This window comes from Mobula birostris, chromosome 7, assembly GCF_030028105.1.
Source record: "Mobula birostris isolate sMobBir1 chromosome 7, sMobBir1.hap1, whole genome shotgun sequence".
Lineage (NCBI taxonomy): Eukaryota > Metazoa > Chordata > Chondrichthyes > Myliobatiformes > Myliobatidae > Mobula > Mobula birostris.
Genome location: NC_092376.1, coordinates 136,771,950 through 136,790,912, shown reverse-complemented (window position 1 = coordinate 136,790,912; position 18,963 = coordinate 136,771,950). Strand labels below are relative to the sequence as shown.

The following is an 18,963-nucleotide window of genomic DNA, read 5'->3' as shown; positions in this document are numbered from 1 at the left end:
CTATTGATCCTACCCCATTGGTGCAACAGAAAATGCCCCTTAGTTACTAAGTTTGTTGCTGCTTATTTAAATTAGTGTGCCTGCGTCCCCAAATGACGAGATTGTGATCGCTATATTACACAAGATTCCTATCGTTGTTTTTGATCTCTTTGGTTTTTCAATTTGAACTGTAACTCATCCAAGTACAAGCATATTTTAAATGAGGTAATACAAATGTCTTCTGGGGATTAAGCGCTCACTAAAGCATGGAAGGCGCTCAGTGTTTTCAACATGCCCGCTGCTAACAACCCGTGACGAGTTTCAGATGAACCCAAGGCATTTCTGCGTGTCCTACTCCGGAAAATGCTGCATAACGTCAATTTTACTAACGCAAATTGAAGGTATTGCCAGTCAGTGCCGTTCATTGCTGTGTGTATGCAAGCTATCTGGCGCCTCATGTTTGTGACCGATTTAAAGCAATGATCTGAGGAGATAGAGGCGGCTCGTACCTCCGTTGCCTTGCCGAGCTCTCTTTACAGAGAGACGAATAGTCTCTGCAGACGGTCTGCAAGTGGATATTGTACTGTTACACTGCTCTGGCTTTCTCCGATTTTGGGTGTCATGGATTTTTCGCCTCTGACTGACATTGAATTTGTAGCAGCCAGTTACGGTAAAATACATTTGTTTTGCAACATCGTGAAAGGCGAGCAGGGAAGTAACGAAGCTACCCTCGTCGAATCGCGCAGATTTCAGCTGTAGTTTGGTTTACCCTATCGTCACTTGGTGTTTTCAGTCTTTGGAAGAGTGAAATCGAAGGACACGTTATGTGCATGTTATTTATTTTTAAAAATGCAAGCAAAGTTCTAGAAGTGGATTGTCAAGCAAGAAAGGGGCCGTTTCAATAAAAAACATTTTAATTGATCAATACATTTGGATCACAAGGTTTCGCTTTCATGTTATGTGCTTTATGCTGCGGATATCGGCTGTCTTAATTAGTATAAAGGAAATGGAAGTTTTCGCCGCGCTGTTTGTGTCCATCGCTTGGATCTTATGTGCCGACACTGTAGCTAGTGATTCGATCATTCACATAGGTAAGGAAGCACTTTGTTTGTCTTTTTAATGGTGGCAAACGTAGTGGAGCTGCTTTCCACGAGTAGAATGAGCATTTATTTACGTCGTGCGTTGCCAGCAATCCAAGATCTAAACTAGCACTGTCTTTATTTAATACGTCGCTTCTGCAAGAATTATAATTTAGCCTGTATGAAAGTCACTGAATCACCCAATCAGCGCACAGTCTAATTGATATTTCTGCTTTATAGTTGTTATGTGGAGTTTCGGTATTGAGGTTTCTTCGTAAAGTTGTGGTAAAATATAGCTATCATTGTTTGTGTGTGTGTGTGTTACGTTGTATGTTAGATAAATTGGGAGGATGAAACATTGAATCAGATTCTGTAGCAGTTCACAGAACGCATTGAAGTATTGGGAAATCCCCTTGGATACACACTTCATTAATGCGTGTACATCTTCAGCGTAGCTGGAAAATAGAATGAAGATCTAGTGCAAGTTGGAAAGGTTAATATTGCAATGGTTTAGGCTTTACGAGGTGCTGATTGCACAAGGTAAACGGGGCCTCGAGTTTTCCAAATGGAGATCGATAGTCAATGGAGAGCTCTGAACTGAGTAACCGGGCCTCGTCAACTCCATTGCAACTGTCAATCATGCAAACACAAGTCGAAAAGCAAACTGAAGCGGAAAGGAAAGGGGGGGGGGGGAAAGCGGGAAAGATTGGAGAGGACTGACGCAGCTGTCTTCTGCTGAGATCACTGTATATTTTTACAGTAGGCAAAGTCGGGGCAGTTGAATTAAATCCAGCCAAGCGGCCGGTGCATCTCGCGTTAGAAGTCCGGCGCTTCCACGAATGCAGACAATTCAGTGCGAGCCCTGCACAACGACAACGGGACAGCACAGCGTTCAAAACCTCCCAATGAGTACTGTACACCGAAGGTGGGGGGGGGTACAAGTATGATATTTGATAGGAAAAGGGGACCGTTGGCTTGTGTTTTATTCATTCAGTTATCGGCTGTGGATGTCATTGCTGAAACACGGAACTGACCCCAATTACCCTTGAAGATGGTGGTGAGCGGTCTTCGGAACCGTCACGCTCAACGTGTTTAAGGTGTCCAAGTCTAACTTGTTCTGTTGGGAAGAGAGCTCCTGGGTATAGAATACTGTAAAGGAAAAGCGCCGTAATCCAAATTGGAGAGATTTTGCGAGATTTGATTTACCGCTGCTGGTGTTCTTATACGCCTTCTGCCCTTTATACTGTTTCTCTGGTGCAGCTTGTAGTTTGAGAAGTGCTGTAGACAAAGCCTAGGAGTTACGTGTAATGCATTTTGTGGAAGATACTGCTGTAATACGGATTCAGCGGTAAAGTTGTAGGTGGAGCTTGGAGTGCATAACAAACAGCCAATTTAGAACAGCACAATTTATAATGAGCCGAACTGTCTGCTGTAACCAAACATGTATGAAATGACACTAAATAAGTAAAGGAGAATAAAAAAAAGCTAGCTACCAGATTTCAGAAATCAAAAATGTCGGACATTTCCCACTCAATAAAGTGCGATGAGTCGTCGAAAGAAGCCAAATGTTTGGTGAGTACTTGGTAAATAGTTAAGGTTCCATTCTCATCCCCAAGGCTTATAACAGTACAGAACTGGAGGTAAATAATAACAAATGTGGAAAAGGAAAACAAATAATTATATAAAATAATTAATGCACATTAAGGAGTGTAAGATAAAGGATGCATCATAGCTGCGACATATGGGAGCTTACAAGTGACTCTGTGATCCAGTGCAAACGGCCCTGTACCACGTCTTTGTGGTGTGAGGAATTTTGCCTTGCAATCGATTGCAACGTACCTGGAAGGGCACGATTCACCTGGATATTTGGATGGACTTCAATAGGTCTTCTGAGTTCACTAGTGGTCATGGCTAAGGGGTTTGATTGCAAGTGAAATGGGTGAGAGAACCAAGAGGATAGGATTTGAGCACCTCAGCAATTGCAATCGTCCCAGTAGGGTTGAGGTTCTGTTGGCTGCTTGGATGGCTGCAGGGTGGATGAATTGGGTGACCATAACCCCATATTGGAGGAAGCCATTGAAGAGGAGAGAAATACATGAGTATTAGTAAGGTCAGTATAGGGAGGAGATGTAGTCTGTTCTCTGCAGTAAAGAGTGATACTGCAGATGGCCAACTCCAAGCTGTGAAATATTTGCTTAGGTATGGGACATGGAGATCCATTAATGTGCTGCTAACCTCATAGGCATGCCCAAGAAAGAGCCTCTGCACGGTTGTTATAAGGAACTAGACACCAAGAAAAAAGGGTGTTAACTCAGATAATATCTACATTGTGACCTGACTCATATGCAATTGGCAAAGGAGAATAAGTTGGAGAAAAGGGTGGTATAGAAATGGGCTTTAGTTCATGGAACATTGACACCAGTATTAGGGAATGTGAAAGCTGTACACTGGGGTTGTCCATATCATACTGGGGCCAGCACACTAGAAAGCCATATAACTAGAGCTGCAAAGGATATCTAACATTTAAAAATAAATGGATCAATGTTGGGATGCTCTCATAAAGTAAAAGGGAAAGACAATGCGAGAGAGGAAGCCGTTAGTATGGGAAATGATAAATAGACTTAGACAGCAAGGATATCGAGTGTATATATTTCAGCATAAATCAGCAACCAGACTACAACGATTACAAAAATAAAATAAAAGGTTAAAGAGTTTGTGCTTTCATTTCATCTGTTCTTAAAAAAAAAACAGATTAAATGAGAGCACAACAGAAAGAAGTAAATATGATCTGATGGCCATAACAAAAAAAAACATGTTTGCAGCATGACAAAATTGGGACCTGAATACTGAAGGACTCATGATTCTTAAGAGGAATGGAAAGTTATAGAAGATGGCAGAATGGATCTGCCTCACAAAAGAGAAGGATAATCTGCATTGAGGAAACCAGGATACGGAGGTGGTTTAGGTGAGGATGCAAACTAGCTAAGTTTAGAAGTCACTTGTGGGTGTGTTGCATAATAACCCCACAGTAGGTCAGAAGGAAAAATAAGTAAAGTTAGGACAATAATCACCAACAACTTTGATCTCCACATACACCAATAACAATTGGTGACAAACAAGGCAATATCTGCAGATGCTGGAAATCCAAGCAACACACACCAAATGTTAGAGGAACTCAGCAGGCCAGGGAACATCTTTGGAAAAGAGTAAACAGTTGATGTTTCGGGCTGAGACCCTTCATCAGAACTGGAGAAAAAAGATGAGTCAGAGTAAGAAGGTGGGGGGAGGAGAGGAAGAAATACAAGGTAATAGGTGATAGGTGAAACTGGGAAGGCGGGAGGGGTGAAGTAAAGAGCTGGGAAGTCAATTGGTAAAAAAGATAAAGAGCTGAACAAGGGGGAGTATGATAAGAGATTGAAGAGCAAGGATAACCTGGATAAGAGTTCATAAATAATTTAGATAATTTCGTAGCAGTATTGTAAAATGGCATGAGATTAACTAAAATCCTCACCATGAAGGAGTTTGTAGGTAAGATAAAGATAAGCTGATTGATTTTTACACTAGTTTGAAAAGGACAAGAATGTGTCTAAATCTAATATTTTGAGTTTAAATAAGAGCATTTATGAGGCTATATTATCAGAAAAAACTGGAGAAAATTGGCAGTTTAGGTTAAGACACTGGTTAATTGAGATGCAATGCAGACATTTAAGGGGAACTTTCCAAATTCACAGAATAGGTATACAATATTCCTAATTGCACGGTAATTGAAAAATTTAAATGGAAAGCAGTTATGAGCTAAAGCAGGTGGCAGTGCAATAAACTGTACAGAAAATAAAAGCAGCAGAGAACGACTAAGAGATTAAAATGGGTGGAAAATTAGAATGAGACAAAGGTAGCCAGAAATCTGAATATTGACAGTGGGAGCTTGTAAATCTTGAGAAGAAGTAAAACAATTGACAATGTGAGCATTGGTCTGAGAGTGAGAGTCTGGAAGATGAATAATAGAAAACAGTAGGTGAAATAGGTTTGTTGTATCAGTCTTCACTATGGATGACACATGTAATGTCCTAAAGATAACTATAATTCTGGAATTGGAAGGCAGGGATACTCAGGACATTTGCAATTGTTGATTATTTTCACAGGTACCAAGCCACAGAGAAAAGATTGTCTTACATACTTGTCAGTACCTCCAGTTGAACTTTTTTTGTGTGTTTCCCCCTAGCTGTCAGTCTGTGGTTTTGTATTGCCATGTGCTCCTGTCCCCACTCCTGCTCTACTCCAGCCCCTGTATTACTGAGTGCTCTGTCTCTCATCTGTTTCTCATTATTACCTGTGTTGCTGCCACCGGTGTCTCACTGTGCGCCACCTATCGTCTGTCTCTTTGTTTATTGCTCGGTGTATTTCAGTCCTGTGTTTTCACCTGTTTGTTGCCAGATCGTGCCAGTGAGTTTTCCTGAGCCTTTCCAGCATTTGTATCTGTACTCTGTCTGAATGTTGACTCTGCTGGTTTCCCGATTCTGGATTTTGGATTTCTCTGAATGTTTTGATCTCTGCCTGAACTTTGTTGCCAACATTTGTTTGCACCTCGGGATTTGTTATCCAGTCACTGTGTGCACAGTACTGGCTCTGCAATTGGATCCCTGCTCCAGCGCCCTGACAATACTTCACACAGATCAAATCATTAAACAGTGCATTGAAGCAATAAAGGGTAAACTGTAACATAATGCAGAAAAAAGTGCAACTGTTACAGAGGATGTGCAGTGTAGGTAAATGATAAGGTGCAAGATCATAATGATATATTGTGAAATCAATAATCCATCTTAACATGCTAGGGACGCAAATTTCAAGCTGAAAGTAAATATATTACCAATGTAGGTATATGTCACCATATACTACCCTAAAATTCATTCACTTTAGAGCAAATACTAAACTCAATGAAAAGCTGCACACAAAGTCTGACAAACAACCGATGTATCAAGGAAGACTATCTACACAAATACAATAATAGTAAATAAATAATATTGAAAACATGAATTGTAGAGTCCTTGAAAGTGAATCCATTGGTGTGGAATTATTTCAGAGCTGTGGTGAGTGAAGTTATTCACGCTTATTCAGGAATCTGATAGTTGAAGGGTAATAATTGCTCCTGAACCTGGTGCTATGGGACCTAAGGATCCTATACCACCTCCGTGATGCCAGTAGCGAGAAGAGACCATAGGCTGGCTAGTAGCGGAGGGGTGGGGGGCTCCTTGATGATAGATGCTGCATTCTTGTGGCAGTGCTTCTTGTAGATATACTCAAGGACAATAGGACATAAGATCAGAATTAGGTCTTTCAGCCCATCATGTCTGTTCCAAATGGTGAAGAGGGCTTTGCCTGCGATGGATAGATTGGGCTGTATCTCTCAATTTTTGTAGGCTTTTCCATTCCTGGACATTGGTGTTTCCATACCAGGCCTTGTTGAAACAGTCACGATGCTCTCTACTCTGCATCTATAGTAGTGTGTCAAAGTTCACATATACTGAATCTGCATAAACTTCTAAGAAAGTAGAGGCACTGTCATGTCTCCTTTGTAATGGCACTTACTGCTAGTCCCAGGACATACCCCAATAAGATAATGCCAAGGAATTTAAAGCTGCCGCCCCTATCCGCCTCTGATCCCTGAATGAGAAATGGGTCATGGACTTCTGGTTTCTTCCTGCTGTAGTTAATAATCAGCTCTTTGGTTTTGCTGATTTTGTGAGAGGTTGTTGTTGTGGCACTAATCAACCAGGTTTTCAAGCTCCCTATTTTATGCCAATTCATCATTACCTTTGATTCAGCCACAATAGTGGTGTTGTCAGCAAACCTAAATATGGTATTGGAGCTGTACTTAGTCTCAGTCATAGGTATGTAGTGAGTAGAGCCGGGGACTAGTTACGAAGCCTTGTGGTGCATGTATACTGATGGTGATTGTGGTTGGAGAATGCATGTTTATGAAGTAAGTAGGAATGCTGTCAGAAGGGTTATTGCCAGAACAATGGAATATAAAAATGGGAGGGTATGCTTCAGTTATACAGAGCATTGGTGTCTGCAGTATGGTTCACTGTGCAACAATCTCTGTGTTATAGCTGTAGGGTTTCATCTTTTATGTTACTGCTAATAAAAATGGCTTCTTCGTTATGTTAGAATAAAATGGCTTCTTTGTAATATTAACTGCTGAGAAAGTGGTTCTGTTTAGCAGCTTGTTTGGGTTATAATTACTGATAAAGAGAATTGTATTCATTTGCTCACCAATTGGGATAGATGTTATTCTTTCTTGTGTGTCTGTAAGCTATTGTTTTCGTGGGCTTTGGGGCAGAAGGCACGATGGGGACAGAGAGAGGAGATGCAATGCTGTAAGCTGTACAACGGAATGGATCCCAAGCGGGAGTCCGAGGCCCAGGGTTTTCGGGAGGAGAACCGAAGAGGAAGGACGTGTGGGACGTGCTTTGGTCGACCACCATGGTTGGTCCCAGGTGGTGGGTCGAGGGGATCGGAGGAGATCGCATGGTGGAAAGAAGACTCCATTAATTGAGCTCCAACGGTTGTGCACAAAGTGGTTGAACTCTGATAAGTTTGGCACCTTTTACTTTCCTTTTATATTGTATCTCTATTAATTACATAGTTCCAATAAGATCTATAAATTATATTCTGTAAATCACATATGGTGTACTGTCTGTTATTTGGCGTGGTGGAGTACATCACACAGCATCTACATAAACTCGATTACAGAGTTTGGAGGGGCCGACGGCTGCTTCCTCTCGACGGAAGCGAGCTGAGCGAGCCTGAGGCTTACTAGGGGGCTAGATAGCCATGTGTAGTACGGAAATATGCTCTTACAAAATTCACAAATTGCAGCTCAGAAATCTAAGATGTGTTTAAAAAAACACAGGACAGCAATTTTTTTCGGAAGTGTGGCTTCCTCAGAATTTGTTTTGTTTATGATAGCTTGAAGCTGAACACAAATGTAATTTCAGACTACTTGCATCATGTAGGAATTTGAAGAAACAAGAAATCAACTTTTATTGAATATAATGGGTTTAATTGCATTACCATGCTGATGCTTTGCAATAGTTCAACTAAATTAAAAATGTCTTCTTGATGATTTTCATTTGTACTCGGTGTCTGAAGCTTCTCGTTTAAGAGTCCAACAATAATCAGCCAGCATTGATGGATTCCTTTTGCCCTGATACCGTTTCTTCATGATCGCAATGACCTGGTGAAAACTTACACCATACTCGTCACTGAAAGTGCCACGATTTGCATGAATGAAGTCTAAATGGCAATACAGAAAATCAGTATATAGTGACATGTTGCATTTCATGGTTTTGTCTGCTTGAAGTATGTTGTCAACCAGCTGCACATAGTTTGCTGCTCTGTAGTTGCCAAGAAAATTTTCAACAACGTCCTTGAATGACTTTCATGTGATTTTCTCCAGTCCCACTAGAAGTTCTTCAAATTGCCTGTCATTGACGTCCTATTTGATCTGTGGACCAACAAGAATGCCTTCCTTAATTTTAGCATCAGTTATCTGACTTGAATTATAAATTGAAGTAACAAATACAATTGTTTTTAAAAAATGGTGCGTGATAGAGAAATTCCAAAGTGATTTTCATGATCAGCAGCCCAAAATCCATAAGATACATGCAGAAGTATTGAAGAAGCAAAATTTGTGTTTTCCAGTGTAACAAAGTAATAAAATTCACTGTCTTGGATTTCTGTGAATAAAGGTAAACACAAAATTTAACTTTTTACAAACTTCCCTTTCTTGATGCAGTGAAGATCCCTAGGTTTGATTTTATGATGGCAAGAAGATCATCAAGAAAGTAGCAAGCAGTCATTCATGTTCATATGCTGATCTGAAATGTATCTGTATTAGAAAAAGTTCTAAGTAAATTTATTATCAAAGTTCATATATGTCAACATATACAACATTGAGATTAATTTTCTTGTGGGTAGACTTAATAAATCTATAGAATAATAATCATAAGAGAGTTAATGAAACATCGCACCAACTTGTAAACATGAAAAAGTCTTCAGATGCTGAAAATCCAAAGCAACACACAAACAAAGTACTGGAGCAACTCAGCAGGTCAGGCAGCATCTATGGAAATGAATAAGCAGTCAGTTTCAGGCCAAGACATTTCTTCAGGACAGGAATGGAAGGGGGAAGATGCTAGAATAAAAAGTTGGAGGGAGGAGAAGGAGGATAGCTAGAAGGTGATAGGTGAAGCCAGGTGGATAGGAAAGGTAAAGGACTGAGGAGGAAGGAATCTGATAGGAGAGGACCATAGGGAAAAGGGAAGGAGGAGGTGATAAGCAGGTGAGAAGAGGTAAGAGCCCAGAGTGGGGAGTAGAAAAAGAGGAGGGGAAGAGAAAATTTTCTTTACCAGAAGGAGAAATCAGTATTCATGCCATCAGGTTGAAGGCTACCTAGATGGAATATAAGGTGTTGCTCCTCTGCCCTGAGGGTGGTCTCATCTTGGCACAAGAGAAGGCCATGGACCAACATGGGAACGGGAATGGGAATTGGAATAAAAATGTTTGGCCACCGGGAGTTTCTGCTTTTGGCAGATGGACCAGAGGTGCTCAATGAAGCAGTCCCCCAATTTATGATGGGCCTCACCAATGCAGAGGAGGCTGCATCGTGAGCATTAGACACAAAAGAAAATACAGCAGATTTGTAGATGAAGTGTTGTTCACCTGGAAGGACTGCCTGGGGCCCTGAGTAGAGATGAGGAAGGAGGTAATTAGGCAGGTGTAGCAATTAGGCCACTTGCAGGAATAAGTGCCAGGAGGGAGGTTACTGGGAGGGACAGATACTCAAGGGAGTCATGGAGAGAGTGATCCCTGCAGGAAATGGAGGGGGGGAGGTTAAGATATGTTTGGTGGTAGGATTCCTTTGAAGATGGCAGAAGTTGTGGAGAATAATGTGCTGGATGCAGAGCCTCATGAGGTGTTAAGAAGAACTCTATCACTATTAAGGTGGCAGGAAGATGGGGTGAGCACGGATGTTTGAGGAATGGAGATGTGGGTGAGGGCAGCATCAATAGTGGAGGAGGAGAAACTATGTTTTGTGAAGAAGAAGGACATCTCTGATGTCCTGAAAGGAAAGCCGCATTCTGGGAATAGATGCAGTGGAGACGAAGGAACTGAGAAAAAGGAATAGCATTTTTATAGGAGTTAAGGTGCGAAGGGGTATAGTCAAGATAACAGTAAGAATTGGTAAATTTACGAAAAATGTCGGTTGACAGTTTGCCTCCAGAGATGGAGACAGTGAGATCGAGAATGGAGAGGGAGGTGTCAGAAATGAATGAAGTAAATTTAAGGGAAGGGTGGAAGTTAGAGGCAAAGTTAATGAAATTGATGAGCTGAGCATGGGTATAGGAATCCATCAGTGTAGCAGAGGAAGAGTTGGGAAGCATTACCAGAGGAGGCTTGGATCATGGACTGTTCTACGTGAAACCCCACTGGTTCCCTTGGCTGTGTAAATCTAGGGAATACACACTCCAGTCCTGCCAAACCCTGAGATTGAGATGGCTCTCCCACCCTAAACCCTGGATTGTGTGGATGCTGTGTAATTTGCTACCCTGTTACAACTCAGTGCCAAGAAATAACAGACAGCACACTGCATACAATTAAAAGAATTATATTTATGAATCTTAACTAAAGAGTTAGTAAAGAAAAGGAAGAAAAATACAAAAAGGACATATTATAATTGAACAGTCAAATGTGAACAGTTGGAGCTCAACTCTTCCAAATGTTCTTATTCACTGATTCTCAGTCGACTGTTGCACCTTGCTGCATCAAATCAGGGACCCCCACCAGCTCGAATCCTACAACCGGTTCTCTCCAATGTCTTCTCTCTTCATCTCCTGCTGAACAAAAGGACCCCAGTTCACACCGGTGTCAGGCACACTACCCAAAAACGCGCTCTCCTGATTGGATGGCTCACATTTCAAAGCATCCATTATCTCTAACCATAATCCAAACATTGCTTCTACAGAAAAAAAAAACTATTATGATATCAGTAAAACTTTTCCCAGGGTGTTACATACATGACCTACAAAATGGCAAGCATGGCTGGGACCCATGCTGGTGCCCATGGCTACCTCTTGAGTCTGGAGAAAGTGGGAGGAGCTGAAGGAAACTTGGGCATCCTACCGGTGTGCTAAAGGCAACTAACTGTCCAAATACAAAAAGAAAGAAATAATAAAAACAATAATAAATCAGCAATAACTACAAGAACATGAGATGAAGAGCCCTGGAAAGTGAGTCCATAGGTGGGGGAACAATGGGGCAAGTGATGTGAGTGAAGTTATCGTTTTTGTTTCAAGAGCCTGATAGCTGAGAGGTAATAACTGTTCCTGAACCTGACAGTGTGAGTCCTCGGGCTCCTGTACCTTCTTCCTGATGGACAGTAGTGAGAAGAGAGCATGTCCTGGGTGGTGAGAGCATCCTTGGACTGAGTCTATTCATCTCTGTCAATTACAACCATCCTCCTTTTGCCTGTTACGAAATCAGTTTGTGGAGATTCCTCACCTGAGGGAGGGTGATATATGCTAAACAGCAGGGGATTTCTTTGATTATATGAGTTGATGTTGTGAAATTTCACAAGGATTTGAAGATGTCCAATGCTAGTTGTGTTCTACTACGTATACTTGGTCATACAAGTATTCTAAAATAAATGTTTTAGTGTTCAGAGAGAAAAGAGATTAATGACAGGGGAAAGCCAGAAATGAGATTGCAATGCACTAATATTTAAAGGAGAGTTGCCTGAGTGTACATGGATGAATATATGAGATGGTTTTAGGGAAAATCTGAGAAAGCAGCCACGGGAAAGAGGGAAAACCCTTTGATAGTTCTCCCTGTAGACTTTTGCAATAGATGTAAGGAACTGTCTGATGTTATTTCAGTTCATGCACTGTCTGTATCTGCATATGGGATCAGGATTCAAGTTAGTTGGTCCCTGGGCATCTTCTTCTTACTACATTTCACATTCTTTTGTGCATAAGATTCTGTCTTACCTCTGTCGATTGCTTTCTTACTTCTCCTGTGTTCTGGCTCTATTCTTGATATGAATTCCTCTAATGTTTCTCTGGAGTGTAATAGATTTATTCGGCTTTTGGAAAAAAAACTATTAAAAATACAGGACAATGTACTTTGTATTTCAGTCAAATAAATAAAAAGTGTTCTCTATATTTTCCAGTCTTCAGACCCCATTCACGTATAATAAAATGGAATTCCATTAAGTTTTAATAATTGAATGGGTTAATTATTACTGTTAATGGACAGCTGTTGTGTTCATTAGTTAAGTTCTATGCTGTTTACATCCTGTAGCACAGAGGCAATGTAGCTGTTGAGTAACAATTCATCTGGATTGGAATTTTTAGAAACTTACCTGTGAATATATTAGATGCTTACTGTAGAAATTGATCCATGTACAGTACAGAGCAAGTTTGAAATTTAATATGAAAGATCTAGAATCCATTCACAAAAAGTTGACTCTCCATAGGGTCCTTTTTTGAAGAGCCAGTATGGATTACCTTTATACACTTTGGGATTCTATAATTAGTTATAGATGAAGTGATGCATTTGAATCCATGTATTCCTGGCAGAAGCACTGATTGACATATATGGTTGAATGTTTGTCATGTAGAATTGCCTCATTGTAAGGTCACTTGTTTTAAAGATGCCAACTTAGCAAAAATGTTTTGATGTTGTAAAAAAAAATCTGTCGTGTCTTTACCTTTTCTTTTTTCACTTTATTCTGATTTTGAAAATTCTAAAATGAGAATTGCATCAAGGCCAAAACTGTGGGACCACAGCAAGATGTACATTTGTGTTCCACATTTTGGGCATGAAGAGAGTACCTGCTCGTATTTTCTAATCTCTTGTAGGCCTAATGGTTGTATCAAATGGTGGTCCGGGGTGGGGGGGGTGTTTTAAGTAGGAAATGTTGACCAGGAGCAAGATACATAAGCTAGTTGAGTGGTGTCGCAGCAACAACCTTGCACTCAACATCAGTAAGACTCTAAGAACTGATTGTGGTCTTCAGAAAGGTTAAAACGAGGGAACATACATCAGTCCCCATAGAGGGATCAGAAGTCGAGAGAGTGAGGAATTTCAAGTTCCTGGGTGTCTATATCTTTGAGGATCTATCCTGGACCCAACATATTGTTGCAGCTACAAAAAAGGCATGGCAGTGGCTATATTTAATTAGGATTTGAGGAAATTTGGTGTGTCACCAAAGATACTTGCAAATTTCTAAAGATGTACCGTGGATAGCATTCTAAATGGCTACATCACTGTCTGGTATGGGGATGGGGGTGGGGGGGGGCTAATTCAGGGAATTGTAAACTTAGTTCCATCATGGGCACTAATCTCCGTAGTATCCAGGATACCTTCAAGGAGCAATGCCTCAAAAAGGTGGCATCCATTGTTAAGGACCCCCATCATTCAGAACCCCCATCATTCAGGTTATGCCTCCCTTGTTCTTGTTGCTGCCATAAGGAAGAAAGTACAGAAACAACAATGCTCACAATCAGTGATTCCGGAACAGCTTATTCCTCTCTGCGATTCAATTTCTGAATGGGCATTGAGCCCATGAATGCTACCTCGCTACTTTTTTATTTCTATTTTTGCATTACTTACTTAATTTAACTAGTTTATATATATACTTGCTTTATTTCACATTTTCCTCTATTATTATGTATTGCATTGTACTGCTGCTGCAAAGATAACAGATTTTGTGACATATACTGGTGATATCAAACCTGATTCTGAGGAAGTTAAATATTCAACTTCCTTATCTAAAACACTCTGTAGATGTTCTTTGGTTGAGGTTCTGCTTTCTTGAATGCATCAGTGTTGTCCATCTATTCAGGGACAGAATAGGGATGCTTATTTTTCAGAGGTAGATTTGGAATCAATGTATAGATAATGTAAAAGAACGATTGCGATCTTACATGTGAGGATACATTTAGTAGAGAAATAAAGCGTACTATCAGCTCCTGATGACAGATTCTACTGGAGTTTTTTCCCCTGCACTGTTCCCATTACGGTTCTCAACAATTTTCATTGCAGCTCTAAAAACAACCACTTTGAAAGGCACCACTGTAAAGTAAACAAACTCCCACTGATGTGATTCAATTACAGCAATTTCATGATTGCTCTGATAGTTGTTTAAAGGTACCTGTGTTGATGAAGTAGAATCCTTTGTGTGTTTAAGCCCTAGTATATTTATGGGTGTTGATCAGCGTCTAGTAACCCAGTCTAACTTGTTTGTGAAACTAGTCACTATGAAAAACAGTGGGATTTTCATATTGACCACCTGTTAGAAACTTAAGTCTTGGTGCTGACAAAAACATCCTTTAATATGTACAACAATACTGTTTATTTTATGGTTGCCTGACCTAAAAAAGACTGACTGGCATAGAGGGCAGATGTTACTAGCCTTCACTACTATGATTATTCCAGCAGCAGTGAAGGTTTGGTGAACTGACAGCAAGAAATAGCAAAATCCCTGTAGTTGTCTCTCAGCTATAGCATTAGTGGAAACATTGCTCTGCTTCCGTGTCCAGATAAATGTTAGCTGAGTTTTTTCCATCTCTTTGTGAGAACAGGGGTAAACAGTGGCCTCTCTAATCTGTTTATGTTTGCCCTGGTGGCTGTGCAATTGATTATCTTCAAGTTCTTTGATAAAATGAATAATTCATAAAGGTTGTTCAACTTGTGTAAGGGGTGGCTGATGCTGATTGCTATGAAATCTGAGTTGTAATTGATAAAAAACAGATAAATAAGCAGAAATAAATTGAGTTTGGTGTCTGAATATGGTAGTTCAGTAGCAAGGCTGCTGCCCTGATAATCAAAGGATCATAACTTTGTGCCCAGTAGTTGCATGTGTAAACTTGAACTTCTTCTTAAGAAGTTTACTCTTAAGCTGGTACCCATAAATGAAACTGAAGTTGTCTTCTGTCATTAGTAAAAAAAAATCTATTTGTTGATGTCCATTGTGGAATGGAACCAACTATTGTTTTTTTTTGTGATATCACTCTGGAGGAATATTGTATTATTTCTTAATGCATGCATTTCTAAATGACAGTAAACGAGGACTGTGTGCCCTCATAATCTAATCTGATCTAAATGTCCACATATGACTCCAATCTAATAGGAAATGTGATTTAACTTGGCTAATTAGACATTATCATGATGATATAAATGTTAGCTTTGCTAATACTAATATAACATTAATACATGTATAACCATAATGAATAAAACATACTAGTAATACACAATAAGTCAGATAACATCCATGGAGGGAAAAACAGCTAATATTTGAGGTTGATGACTTATCAAAAGAATGACAATGAACAGTCTCAGTTCAGATGAGAGGTCATCAGGCTGAACCACTGACTGTTTATTTCTTTATGTCTAAAAAAAAAGGCATCTGTTTGTCTTGCGAGACCATGGATCTGCGCCTGGAAAGCCTTCACTCTCCAGGGCGCAGGCCTGGGCACGGTTATATGGAAGACCAGCAGTTGCCCATGCTGCAAGTCTCCCCTCTCCATGACACCAATGTTGTCCAAGGGAAGGGCATTAGGACCCATACAGCTTGGCACCAGTGTCGTCGCAGAGCAATGTGTGATTAAGTGCCTTGCTCAAGGACACAACACGTTCCCTTGGCTGGGGCTCGAACTCATGACCTTCAGGTTGCTAGTCCAATGCCTTAACTACTTGACCACGTGCCCACTCTTCATGTTTATTTTCTGATTTACTGAGTAGCTCTGGGATTTTCCATTTTTTTCCAGGATTCCATCATCTGCAATATTTCAGGTGCAGGCGGTAAGGGAGACTGAGGTTCAATGAAGCAATAAAGATTTGCAGTGCAAGTGCTGCAATAACAAAGAGAGAAACAAATTTTCTAAAATAGAATGTTATGCATAAAATTGTACATTTGTTATTTTACACAGAGAGTGGTAAGCGCTGGTGGAGGCAGATACATCAGGGATATTTAAGAGACTTTTAGGAGGGCCATAGACGAAAAATGGGGGGCTATGTGGGAGAGAGGGGTTTGATTGATCTTGGAGTAGGATAAGATGTTGGTACTTCATGGTGGGCTGAAAGGCCTGCACTGTGCTGTATGTTGTATATTCTATGAGTTGCGTTATACTGCTGACTACAGCTTTGTATATATACATTCAGATGTCTTGAGAGGATATGGATGGAATCACAACGTTGTGGCATTTGTTTCCCAGCAACTTTTACATGGTCACTAATCACTGGAGTTTTACTTAAGGTGAGAAGTAAAAAAGTAAGGATTTCTTGTCATGAAGTGGTCTGCTGTGTTCTGCAATGTATTCTCTGAAACAATGTTGAAAGAAAATTGAATTGTCCATTTCTAAAGGGAATTGGATATGTACTTGAAAGGAAATAAAATGGCGCAATGAAGACAGACAGTAGAGCTACCATGGTCTGTCATTGATTCTATAATAATAAAAGGGTCCAATCTGCTTATTTGTTAATGCTTCTAGAAAATGGGCATTTTTATAAGTAGCCATATCACTGGTTCCAAACTTGCCTTTTTATATGCAAGAAATTATTTAAGCATCTTATCACAATATTTTATTGTATATTGGGAATGGACAGATTGCCTGCTTTTCTTTCGAGGCACTGTGAAAGACAGGAGCACAATATGTGTGTCTGTATAAGTTAACCAGAAACCATTGAAATGATTTATTCACAACAATCATAACTTTGCTGGTATAAAAATGAGGCAGCAAGCTGGTGCTAGTGAATGTACCACATTAAAAAATGGGACAACATTATTTATGATCATCAGGTCAAACTTCCTACAATGTCTGATAATCACAAGTTTTTCAGGTGAGAACCTTGTGTGTGGGTGAGACGGTATCTTCCTCCTACGAGGTGAACTCTAAATGTCAGCTCCTGAGACACGGGGGTTTAAAGTTGAACTCTGACAAGAGAGGAGTGATACCTCACATCTGTCTTTGGTGTCTCCACCGTAGAATGCAAAACATAAGATTAAAAGAATTCAAAGCGTATTATTCAGATTGAAGAATATAAACAGCCTCTTGGCTGTTCATTTGCTTTGTTTAGTAATTAAATTTTAGCCTAAGCTAGTGTTATAAGGTACATTTGGCTTTGCTTTATTTCCTCACAAAGCTGAAATGCTTTCTTTTATTAACCAATTAACAGAATTAATTAATTAGGATGTCACCCAATGGCAAACTCAGTCACACAGCTCCAGTAACCCGAGTTCAATCCTGACCATTGGTGCTGTCCATGTGCAGTTTACATATTTTCTGTGGCCCTTGGCTTTCCCCTGAGAGGACCAGTTTCCTGCTTAATCTGTTATCCGGCTACAGTAAATAGCATTTATTAAACAGGTGAGTGCTAGCAACACGCATCAAGTTGCTGGTGAACGCAGCAGGCCAGGCAGCATCTGTAGGAAGAGGTACAGTCGACGTTTCAGGCCGAGACCCTTCGTCAGGACTAACTGAAGGAAGAGTGAGTAAGAGGTTTGAAAGTGGGAGGGGGAGGGGGAGATCCAAAATGATAGGAGAAGACAGGAGGGGGAGGGATGGAGCCAAGAGCTGGACAGGTGATTGGCAAAAGGGATACGAGAGGATCATGGGACAGGAGGTCTGGGAAGAAAGACGGGGTGGGGGGGGAACCCAGAGGATGGGCAAGGGGTATATTAAGAGGGACAGAGGGAGAAAAAGGAGAGTGAGAAAGAATGTGTGTATAAAAATAAGTAACAGATGGGGTGCAAGGGGGAGGTGGGGCATTAGCAGAAGTTAGAGAAGTCACTCTTCCTTCAGTTAGTCCTGACGAAGGGTCTCGGCCTGAAACGTCGACTGTATCTCTTCCTAGAGATGCTGCCTGGCCTGCTGCGTTCACCAGCAACTTTGATGTGTGTTGCTTGAATTTCCAGCATCTGCAGAATTCCTGTTGTTTAGATGAGTGCTAGAACCTGGGGGAGGGGATTATGTTATAAAAATGTGCAAGAATAAAATGGGTGTTTGGGGGTTGGTCTGGGTGGTGAGAAAAAGGCCTATTTCTGTGCTCTGTATCTCTATGATAGCGTAAGGAGGTCATTCGATTTGCCAAACAGCAATCTAGCCTGTCCCCCTCTCTGCCCTCTCCCCATTGCCTTGCAATTTTTATTTTACTTTTCAAATTAATTTTCAGCTCTCTTGAACCTGTCTATATACTACTGTTCCTGACAATCCAGATCATGCTATTCACTGTGTAAAAACAAAACAAAAGCCTCCTGTCTTTGGCAATTTTTTCCCAGTCACCTTAAGACTGTTTCCTATGGTTTTAGACCACTAAATTGTAGAGTCATAGAGAGACACAACAGAGAAACAGACCCTTCAGCCCTCCACGTGTGTGCTAACCATACACCATCCATTTACACCAGTCCTAAATGATCTCTCATTTTTTATTCTCACCACATTCTGTTTAACTCACCCCAGATTTTACCATTCACCCACACCCTAAGGGGAGTATATAATTAACCTACCATCCCATGGGTATTTGGGACTTGGGTGGAAACCGGAACACAAAGTGAAAACCCGCATAATCACAGGGAGAAACTTCACGCAGACAGCTCCCAAGCTCAGGGTTGAATCTGAGTCTCTAATACTGTGGAAAAAATCTGGAGATTAGTGCAACAGGCTTACTACAAAATTATGGGTCACTTTAACCCTCAGATTGGTTAAATCAAATTTACTGTAATAAGCTGGACAATAAACTTAAACAGCATTGAGGAATTGGTGGGAAGACAGACTACTTGATTTGTTCACTGAGATTTTTTAGGTACTGCAATAAAGGAAAGAGCCACAAGTGTAGGTCCTTC

The 18,963-nt window shown here is 40.6% G+C and overlaps 1 protein-coding gene across 1 annotated transcript in view; it reads left to right on the top strand.

Annotated features, from left to right (window-relative positions):
- Window positions 1-263: 263 nt before the first annotated feature.
- Window positions 264-18,963, top strand: part of LOC140200825 (glutamate receptor ionotropic, delta-2-like) — a 601,297-nt gene continuing 582,597 nt past the window's right edge. Inside the window, exon 1 of the mRNA XM_072264448.1 lies at window positions 264-1,070. Coding sequence (XP_072120549.1) covers window positions 938-1,070 — 133 coding nt within the window. The 5' untranslated portion in view covers window positions 264-937. The remainder of the gene's footprint in view (window positions 1,071-18,963) is intronic.